At 32.7% G+C, this 10936-nt stretch overlaps 2 protein-coding genes across 5 annotated transcripts; one reads left to right on the forward strand and one right to left on the reverse strand.

Moving 5' to 3' along the window:
- Window positions 1-498: 498 nt before the first annotated feature.
- On the forward strand, window positions 499-5204 carry LOC112755477 (probable glycosyltransferase At5g03795). Of its 4 annotated transcripts, none has more exons than XM_025803594.3 (6): window positions 499-887; window positions 1283-1403; window positions 1757-2609; window positions 2717-2847; window positions 3160-3508; window positions 4232-5204. In XM_025803594.3, the coding sequence occupies exons 3-6, from the start codon at window positions 1809-1811 to the stop codon at window positions 4892-4894; spliced, it is 1944 nt and encodes a 647-aa protein (XP_025659379.1). In that variant the 5' UTR covers window positions 499-887; window positions 1283-1403; window positions 1757-1808; the 3' UTR covers window positions 4895-5204. The 4 variants fall into 4 exon arrangements, with proteins under 4 accessions (XP_025659379.1, XP_025659380.1, XP_029149848.1 ...); XM_029294015.2 differs by having other exon boundaries at window positions 864-882; XM_025803595.3 differs by lacking the exon at window positions 1283-1403 and having other exon boundaries at window positions 697-887.
- Window positions 5205-5662: 458 nt separating this feature from the next.
- LOC112755478 (uncharacterized) lies at window positions 5663-8440 on the reverse strand. Its single transcript, XM_025803596.3, has 2 exons — window positions 8300-8440; window positions 5663-7203 (listed from the first exon to the last, which is right to left on the reverse strand). The coding sequence occupies exon 2, from the start codon at window positions 7159-7161 to the stop codon at window positions 5803-5805; it is 1359 nt and encodes a 452-aa protein (XP_025659381.1). The 5' UTR covers window positions 7162-7203; window positions 8300-8440; the 3' UTR covers window positions 5663-5802.
- Window positions 8441-10936: the final 2496 nt, after the last annotated feature.

Raw genomic sequence — 10936 nt, forward strand, 5'->3', positions numbered from 1 at the left:
AACTCTACTCGTGTACCCTTCTCCTAGTAATTCGAATTGATATAATTCGAACTACCCTTATATAAATCGAACGAATTCGATTCGAATTACTAACGAATTTTGCATGCATAATTCGACGCTAGTTGATTCGAATTACGTGGGAATAGTCCATGTGAGTAATTCGAATTGAATCAATTCGAATTATGTGCAAAAATGATTCGAATCATATTGATTCGAATTATATAAAAATGTGTTCTGGTGGATTGTGGTATCAAAATTTGATTTGGCGGATTTGGGTTAAAATGAGCTCTCCTTGGCTCATTTGGATTTTTTACCCAAAATATTAAAAAATAATTAATCAAATTAATTAGATGATATAATTGAATTATTATAATTAATGAAATTTAATAAATTAAAAATAAATAAAAAGATACTCTAATAAATATGTTACGTTAGCTTTATTATTAAATGTAAAAATTTAATTTTAATATAATATAATAAATAATAGATATAGATAATAGATCAAATGAAGGAAAAAAAATTAGTACCTATGGAAATTATACCTAATTTATCTAAAAGTAGAAATAGAGTTGGTGAATACTGAATACTACCTTTTTATGTTTAAATTTTACGAGTGAAACTAGTAAAATCACCGACGAAAAAGAGACACCATAGAAAATGAAAGTAAAATCAAGCTCTGCTGCTGACACCGGTTTTATGGTGGTGTTTTTCAAAGCAGCGTAACGTGTTTTCTATCTTCTGTGTCAGCTTCAGCTTCATCACTCTGATATTAAGTTTGTGAGAGACACATTAATGTTGTCACGTTTATCTTAGTTCGTGTGTTAGAACTTAGAAGAGCTTCAAGAACTCTTGTGGTAGTTCCAATGTAAGAGTCAATGCCAAGTAAGGTACTAAATATTATAGTTCTCTTTTTTTTTTTTTTAATTGAAAATTCCACAAGCAACTCATGTTGGTGTTTGTTTCTGGATATGCATGCAAAAAAGGAAAAATATTGGAACCTCCTAGGAGGTCCATGTTGACTAAATTAAATTTTTTTATGATATTCAATTTAAATGGAATCTTTTGTTCTTGTCTTCTTTTTCTCATAGAAGAGTCGCATATTGTTGTTTTCTCTGTTCATGAAGTTAAACTGCTCTTAAGTCCTTTTCATTTTTTTTTTTTTATTGTTTCGTTTTGTATCTTCTGTTGTAGTTCGGAGTAAAAAATTGAGGGTTGAAATTTCATTATTGCATGGTGGATAAGGTATCATCAAAATTGAACCTTTTCTTGTTGCATGTCACAGTAAACGACTAGTTTGTGGTTTGGTCAATGGTAGTTTCAAATTTTGGTTGGTTTTGACTTTGAAGTTCCAATCTTTCCCCTGTTTCTGGATTTTGATTTCTGCCTCCAAAGGAGAAGAAAAGGTGAGTTTCTCTTCCATTTTTTCATTTTGCTTCTTTGAGTTTCTAACTCAATTTTGTTTCAGTAGAATTTAATTTCCTGAATCATATGACAATAAAATTTGCTTTTTGAGCATATATATTACTTATTTGAAAATTCATAAACTGGTTTTGTAGAATTGAATTTATGTGTGGAACTCAGCAGTCAGAATCTTGGTCTATCTATTCCACAACTATGCTTGAATTTGAACAAAAAATAAAAATTTCTGGTGTCAACTTTCTTGATTTTTTTGCATTTCAATTTGAGTTTATGTTAGCTACATGTGAGACTTTTTTATTTTTTATTTTTTAAGTTTTTGTGGTATATTATTCCACAGAGATGCTATGGTCATTCTAGACAACTGATAATTGTTGAAGAATTTTAGCAAAATGGGTCAAGAATTCTCTTCCTTCTTTCGGTTCGAGTCGAAGAGGTTGCTATGGTTCATTGGCATTACTTTTGCAACAATTGTAGCTTTCCAGTATCTTGAGCTTCCATATGGTAATGTTCTGCTCTCTCTATTCTCTGCCGGCAATATACCTACATCAGGAAGTAATAAAATCCAGGGCAAAGATCCTCCTCCGGTGCCGGAACCTATTAACAATGTAACCATTTTCAATCAAGGAAATGTGACTATTGAAAGTTCCCTTGAGACAGATAATAGAACTAGAGTGTCAGGGGTAAATGATAGTTTTTTCGACTTGGAACCAAGAAACCAAGCAAACAGTTCTCTAGAACTTGGTGAATCTAACAAAAGTTCGACGGTAGAGGGTATTGAGAAAACAGGTAATGTATCTGTGGGATGGAAGGAAGAAAATCTTAGGCTTAGCAGTTATAACAATTCTATGGGTTTGGATCTTTTGACAAATCATTCTGGAGAAGAAAACGTTTCAAGACCAGAACATGAGTCTGCTAGCCTTAATGCTAATTCTACTCCATCTATGACAAATGTGAGCCCGAGAATTTCGACTAAGGTGACTTCGAATGATTCAAACATACCTTTATTTCAGAAAGACAAAAAGTCTAATTCCATGAAAGAAGAGAATGAAGGCAATACACAAACTAAGAATTCTGCTACAGTCAGCATGCCTAAGGAGAATCACAATTCTCATGTGGCAGTTCCGGAAGTGACAACAGTGTCTGAAATGAACAAGTTATTTCTTCAAAGTCACGCTTCATATCGTTCTATGGTATGTGATTATGAACTATGAGAATTAAGCTTTATATTCATGACATTAGTATATATATTTGCATTCTGATATTCTCATGCTGTCTTGTGCCATTAATTGGTTGCTAGAGGCCAAAGTGGTCTTCAGGAGTTGATCAGGAGTTACTATGGGCGAGATCAGAGATCGAACATGCACCAATTGTAAAGAACGATCCGGATTTATATGGTCCTATTTATCACAATGTATCCATGTTCAAGAGGTAATTTTTTAAATTAAGATTCCGATGAAACCGGTTCACACTGATATCATCTCAGATTCCAATAACAATATTTTGTCCTGAGTTCTTTTCCTTAAATTAGACTATAGTTAATATTTTTTTTTAACGACAACGTGAACTAAATAGGGACCATTAATATTGTCTATAGTCCACTCAAACAAAACTTAGTACACATGAAATGAACTTCGTTTGGAAAATTTGTGCTTTCACTAGATGCATAGTAGGTTGGAAAATGTTTATTGATGTTTTTGAGCCTGTATTTTGCTAATTGCCATGTAACTGTTTAATTCTCAGGAGCTATGAATTAATGGAACAGGTGCTGAAAGTGTATGTATACCGAGAAGGAGCTAGACCCATCTTACATACACCATTTCTCACTGGAATTTATGCTTCCGAGGGATGGTTCATGAAGCTAATGGAAGCAAATACAAGATTCATTACTAATGACCCGAAGACGGCACACCTGTTTTACTTACCTTTCAGTTCTCGGAAGCTAGAGGAAGCCTTATATGTACAAGGTTCACATAGTCATAAGAACTTGATTCAGTATCTGCATAACTACGTAGAATTGATAGCGGGCAAACATCCTTTTTGGAACAGAACCAGAGGTGCTGATCACTTTCTTGTTGGTTGCCATGATTGGGTATGCTATTTGAGCTTTAGTTATTGGTGCATTCTATGGTGGCTACAATTACCATGACTGAGGTTTTGGCAACACTTAAAAAGTGCAACTAAAATTAAGGTCATACTCTTTTACTATTTGACAATCCTTTGTGATTAAAAAAAAAAGACAGTCTGCTGCACAAAAATCCTACATTAAGGCAGGGCCCGCGGAATTTAGTGGCGGTTTCCACAATTTAAACCCGTAACCTTGAAGTCACAGAGACAACTCAACCATTGCTGCAAAGTTCCTCTTCAATCATTTATAATTTAAAAAATAAGTGTGAAAATTAAAATGTGTTGTCAAATAGTAAATAAGTATGAGTTTAGTTTTAGTCACACTTTTTAAGAGTTGTCAAGTTTTATAACCACTGCATCCACCATAATCATAGTCCCCATAAAATTCACCTTAGTTTTCTTCTTTGTTTCTCTGTCAATTGCACTAGTCCTTAACTCTTTCTAATTTCTACAGTTTGTTACCAATCCTAGATAATGAAAGTAACATTTTTATGAATTTTCACATGGATAAATTATGTGACTATTGGCTTGGTCGTTGGCCGTAAGCAATGCTATTTATACCTAGATCATGCTGCTGCATGTGATTTTTCTGATTCAATCCGGCCGACTAGAGAAAAAGATTTTATTGTTTTTTTGTATTACTTTCAAGTCTCAACCATTCTACAGATGACACTTTTCCACTTTGCAGGCCCCTTCCGAAACAAAGGTGGACATGTCTAACTGCATAAGAGCCCTTTGCAATGCTGATGTAAAAGAAGGATTTGTCTTTGGGAAGGATGTTTCACTTCCTGAAACACATGTCCGCAATGGCCTAAATCCCACTAGAGATCTCAGTGGAAAATCGCCGTCCAAGAGGAACATTCTGGCATTCTTCGCCGGCAAAATGCATGGTTATGTTAGGCCAATTCTGTTGCAGCACTGGGAAAACAAAGATCCTGACATGAAAATCTTCGGCAAGTTGCCAAAGTCCAAAGGTGACAGGAACTACATTCAATACATGAAGAGTAGTAAGTACTGCATTTGTGCAAAAGGCTATGAAGTGAACAGCCCGCGAGTCGTGGAGGCGATATTCTACGAGTGCGTTCCGGTGATCATATCGGACAACTTTGTGCCGCCATTTCTCGAGGCTCTGAATTGGGAGACCTTTTCTGTCATTGTTTTGGAGAAGGACATTCCAAATTTGAAGAGTATACTTCTTTCTATCCCACAGAAGAGGTATCTTAGACTGCAGATGAGAGTCAAAAAGGTACAAAAGCATTTCCTTTGGCACAAGAATCCTGTTAAGTATGATATATTTCATATGATACTTCATTCTGTTTGGTATAACAGAGTTTTCTCTGCAATAACTTAGATTGATACAATTTTCTTCATCTTTGCCTTTGTGGCTGGTAGTTTGGGGAATATTTGTAACCAAATAAAAGGTTGATAAGTTCATTTATTGTGATTAGCTCTGTAGGTTTGGTCTTTAGTAAATAAAATAAATTTGTTTCCTATTTTGTACATCTACAAATGAGTGTATATTAGACCCTCAAGGGGATAACAATTTCATTATAGTGGTGGTGTGTATTTAAATGAACACCTATTTTTTTATGTACAAATAACAATTTTTGTATAAATGTATGTGCTTAACTCATTTTAATACATTTTTATATTTTAAGGTATATTTTATATGGGAGTTGATTTTGTGAGTGAATTTTTTGTGGGAGCATAACATTCTTGTGCTTTAAATATGATAGAGTTTAATAAATAATGAGAGGATCAATATGATTTATATTCTTCCAAATAAACCGGGTGTTCGAAATTAAATCGACCAAAGACAGAGTAATGTGCGTACTTTACAATGGTGGTGTTACTTACACGAGATAATGAAACAAATTACACAAATCAACTAACCCTAGAGCTTGAAATTAATAACCAAGCTTAAAGGCAACACCTCTTAATTCAAGTTTGTAACGTATAAATAAATTTGCATAAACTTCTTTTACATGCACAATAATAATACATGTCCATCTCACATGAAAATAGGTGTTGTTGCCATAGTTTTAAATTGTGCTACAATGCCAAATTTGTGGGAAATACTTATGTGCAACTGTCACAATTGCTATTATGACCCCAAAAGTTGTGTGAGAACTTGGATTGATATTTTTTGGATTTTGTTAAAAGCTTGAGAGATGATGATGATTGAACAGAATATGCAATGGTAATATTGTAGCTGCAATTGGGTTGTGAATCACAATTTAAAACCCTTACTCTGTTAGATCACTTTTTCCTGGCGGTTTGATTATCTATGACAGTTTGGAATGCACCCGCCAATGCCCTAACCTTGTTCATTTCCTCCATCAACTTGGTAGCAGTTTCTTCAATCACTTCGTTTGATAATTGAGATTCTTTCCTTCCATGCCCGCTTACTATTATTTCCCTTTTCTGTTGTTGTTGTTGTTGTTGTTGTTCTTTTTGTGGTTTTGGTTCTTCTTCTTTGGTCACTTCAACTGCTTCTTCTTCACTTTCACTTGCTCCTCCCTGAATTAGTAGTTTCATGTTCTTCTCTTCCAATTTCCTTTCCTCCTCGTTTGTCTCGCTTTCTTGATCTTCTTCTATCACTCCAAGTTCCTTTTCAGGTTCTTCCACAACCACAACCACCGCCTCCTTCGTGGAAGAAGAAGAATCTTCTTCTTCAGCCGCGAAGACATGAGGATCTTCTTGATCATTATCATTCTTGTTTGTGTTCTCTTCCTCTTTTGGTGGTGATGATTCTTCCTTGAGTTCTTCAGACACCGTAGAAATCACCCTCTCATCGTCGCCAAAATCATTTAGGTCATGGACACCACCTTCTAGAATCTGCTCCTCTTCATTTTCAAGAACATCTGGATGATCAGGTAGAAGAAGAAGCTCATCAACCTCAACATCATCATGATTCTCCTCTTTAACTACTTCAACCAGTTCTTTCACTTCCTCTGCTTCAACATCAGACACCTCCGAAGAAGCTTCAGCAGAAACAACCTTCCCAGGCTTGGGCTTAACAGAAGAACCACCATTACTATTCGTCAAAACCGGCTTCTGTTTAACATCCCTAGGAATCCTAGAGGATGTTCTATCAGAAGCCGGTCTTGGCGAAGGGATACTAGTACCTTTTGAAGTAGTAGTATCCCTAGGGCGGCCGGGAGAAACAAGTGCTTTCTGAAGTCTTGTAGTAGTGCTCGAAACTGGTTTGGCCGGACTGGACGATGGCGAAGAGGTAGGTGTCAGTCTAGGTTCAAAAGATCTTCTTCGGTCAGATTTATTAGGACCAAGAGGACTACTACCATCCTTGAATGTGGAAGCATAATCAAGGCTTGAGCGAAATGTTGCCTTAGGATAAACCAAGCTACTACTATTGCTGCTGCTGTTGCTACTGCCAAGGGATTTGTTTCTCTCTAATGTTGCAGGCGTGGCGGTTGTGGTGGTAGTAGTGGTGGTGGTCTTGTTTGCCGTAGTAGTGGTGGTGGTGGTAGTGGTCTTGTTTGTTGTGGCAGTTGCTGTTGCCGTGGATGATTTTGTGGTTCTTCTGAAGCTTGAAATTAGAGAAGATGTCTTCTTCTCCTTCCCTGCAGCAGTTACCGGTTTTGCTTTTGTTGCCATGTATTCAGATTCTTCCTCAGCCAACAAATTCTTCGGAAGAATCTGCATGTTCCATGAAAGAAAAATGTTATTTTAATCAGCTTGTACATATTTTAATTGAAAATTCAAAAAATACCACACCAGATTTTTCTTAATTGTTTCATTAAATATTTGTAGTCCAAGACTCACATGAGTTGAAAACTGTTAGATAATAATTTAGTCAAATATATCAAATTATCTAATTATTCTTAACTAGTAACTTTACATGAAAATAACTGTAAGTGAGTTTTTACTAACATTTTTTTTGTTCTATATACTAAAAAATTATACTTTATAACAATAATTGAAAAAAAAATTAAGAGGATATGTTTTTATATAAACCAGTATTATGCAGAATTTTCATATATAAATCATTACATATTGTATTCTTTTTATGATTTTATATCAAAATATATAATATTGCCACTTCATACATATGAATCATTATATATTATATCCTTTTATTTCAAAATAAATAATATGTTGCTACTCCTGCTTTTTGCTGCATGCTCTTTTGTTTTTTTTGTTTTTTTTACGATTTATTTTTCTGTTTGAAATTTGCATGTAATTTAGTGCTTGAGTGTATTAAAAAATTATTGACCCCCTAAGTCCATCTTATACATAACTGAGAAAAGTGCAAGTTTGTTTTTTTCTGCTTTTAACATTAAAGTTGAGAGAAAATATTAAGAATATTATTCAATTATTTCTTCACATTAGATACTTGTTGGACAAGCAGAAAAAACATGATCTTTCTTTTTTCTTGAAAATAATTTTTTTTCCCCATGCATGGGGATTTAAATGACCCATACACCCGTTTTGCTTTTAAAAGAAATCGCGTTTTATCAATTCACTTAAAACTCATCAATTATCAATATATTTTATTCTGAAATCTTCTTTTATTACTCATATATATAAATTAAAAAAATACAAGGAAAAGATGAAGCAAGAAATCATAATGCATGCAATTATATCAAAGAAAAGATAGATAACATCATAGCAAAATATAACCCTTTAAGAAAAATATAACCCTTTAATATCCAAAGAAAATAACATCATAGCAACCAAATGAATCAAATTAACCAAAAAGCAGGTAATGTCACGTTTAATTTAGATAACATACCTAGATAAATGAAAGACCTTAGAAGAATGATTCTTGGGCAATGCAACAAAGCATATGAAACTACTCAAGGAAGAAGGAATTTTCCTCAGAAAGAGGAATTGAAGAGAAAAAGAAGAAAAAAAAAAACAGAGGAAAAAGAGGAGGGAAATTTTTTCAGAAAGGGGTTTTGACTTTTGATGAGAGGCCTAATAATAATAAGAAAATAATAAAGTAATTTTGCGCAAATTTTGCAAAACTCAGAGGTGATGCAATCATGCAATGAATTGAAGGGAATGAAATTGATGCAAACCCTGTCTTATATTTTTGTAAACGAGCTGTGAATAACCGCGATAAAATGGGATGCCTAGTTGACATTTTCTATTCTCGGAAAGTAAATGTAAATCCAACTCAGATGATCTTTTCCAGCTACATATATCTTCAATTTTGGTTGTTTTCTTGCCACTAATTTTGTCCAGTGATTATATTTATATATGTTATGGTATACACAAAAAAAAATCATTAAATCAATTATTTTTATAAAATTATATATTAAATATAAAATATATTAAAAATAAATTAAATAATATATATTTATATACAAATATATAATAACTGATTTAGGGACTAATTTTTTATATAGAGATGACTTTTTTGTTTATCAATAATGAAAAATATTGAAATATTTTAAACTGTATTTAATTTCTCCTGTTATGAAATTCATCTAGTAACACACTAACACAAAAATCTTTCTGTAGATAATCTGTTTTTAAATGAATATTTTTAACTCTAAATAAAAATAATTATTTTAGTTAAATATTTTTTTTATAATAATTAATCATTAAGAAGTATATATATAATTTTAAAAGTATTCTTTATGATATTACTTTGTAAAGAAACTTCTATTAACACCTATTTTTTATTGTTAGTAGTGATTAAATATATAAAAAAATATATTATTGTCAGAAATATTTTTGTGAAGATTATTTTGATGGTTACAGTACCTTTTGGACACTTTTTATTCATAATTATTTAATAATTTAATTTTAATATACTGTTAATATAAAATAATTTTATATATGTATTTGATTATATAACGTTATATGTGCACAAATATCTGTATTTTGCGTTGATTGTATTTTGTGAATAGATATAATTACATGATTGTGTAAATATTTTACCTTGTTTAATAACCATAAAAAAAAATTCATACTTATATTTTACCTTGTCTAATAACTTTTTTTTTTAATTATCATTATTAAATTTTTATACTTATATTTTTAATTCTAAATTTTATATAAAAAATAAAAATAAATTAAACTTTTTATTATTTATTCTATCTTATATTTAATTTATTATTAAATAAAATATAAAAATAATATTTTTGTGTTTCAATTCTTTTGTGTTCTCTTTTCAATCCGGTCTTTTTCTTTAAATCAAACGCATGATTTTAGCTTAGAAGGTGTTTACTGTTTACAGTTACAATAAAAAGAAAAAAAAATGTTAATATATATAGGAGAATTAATTAAGCTCGCAATTCTTTTAAAATTGATGGTAATTAGTGGCTAAGAGAAGAGATGAGTTGAATCTTAGCCCCTTTTGCTAAATATTAATTTTTACTTTTTCAAAAAAATTTTAAAAGATATTTCTGCTTTTGTCTCGTAACAAATGAAAAGACATTTTTTTTTTGTCTCGTAACGGGTTAGGAGATATTTCTTATTTTTGTCTCTAACGCAACAGAAACAGAATAGGAGTAGAAGAGAAAGAGAAAATCATACCCAGATGTATCTTGATTCAGCTACTAAGTGCAATGCAGCCTACATCCAGTTTCCATCACAACAGTGACGGAATTTCACTATAATCATCATATTACAAACACCAATTCTTCCCTAGAATCTACCAATCCTATTTGGGACAAATCCAGAGTCTATCCTCAAATCTAAATTTGACTTGGACTCCTACCAAATTTTCAACCATAAAGTGCTAACCCAACTTGTAAGAGAATTCCCACAAGATCATGAAACACAACATACAGATATACAAAGAAACTCTGAGACATCTATGGTTTTTTCTTTAATTTTTTTCGCTACCTTTTTTCTCTCACTGGTTTTTTCTTACAAACCTCACCATGTTTGCCTTTTACCATGAGACTCAAACAGACAAAACTAAAGAAAAGAAAACAAAATGAAACTCATTGAAGGAGAAGAACTTCAGATAGTTTGGGAAGCTATGAGAACTCTGTGCTTTTTCTTTCTCTCCTTGTCTCAACCCTTTGCTGTTCACCCTTATTATAGAAGGAAAAGCTTCCAAGGTTGAAATCGATTCAACCAAGCAACTTCTTCTCCAACCCAGAGTAGCAGCGGTTCAGACAGAGAGAAGAGAGAGGGAAAACCGAAATCAAAACAACATGCATGTACCTCTCTCATCCCTTTCCATCAAGTTCCTTCACTCCGAGCTCTTAGTCTTGACTTTGGCTCCAAGAAAGAACTCTAACCCTTGATGAATCTCTGACCCAGGAATGCTTCTTTCCTTCCATTTTAGCTTCTTCCTATCCGTAGCTTCAGAGGCTAGCTTCCTTTTCTGATAAACAAAAATGGAAGTGAGCTTTTGCAACTGAGATCTTCCTCTCTGGTCGAAGCAAATTCTTTCTTTTCTTGGTAT

Source organism: Arachis hypogaea, chromosome 16 (assembly GCF_003086295.3).
Source record: "Arachis hypogaea cultivar Tifrunner chromosome 16, arahy.Tifrunner.gnm2.J5K5, whole genome shotgun sequence".
NCBI lineage: Eukaryota > Viridiplantae > Streptophyta > Magnoliopsida > Fabales > Fabaceae > Arachis > Arachis hypogaea.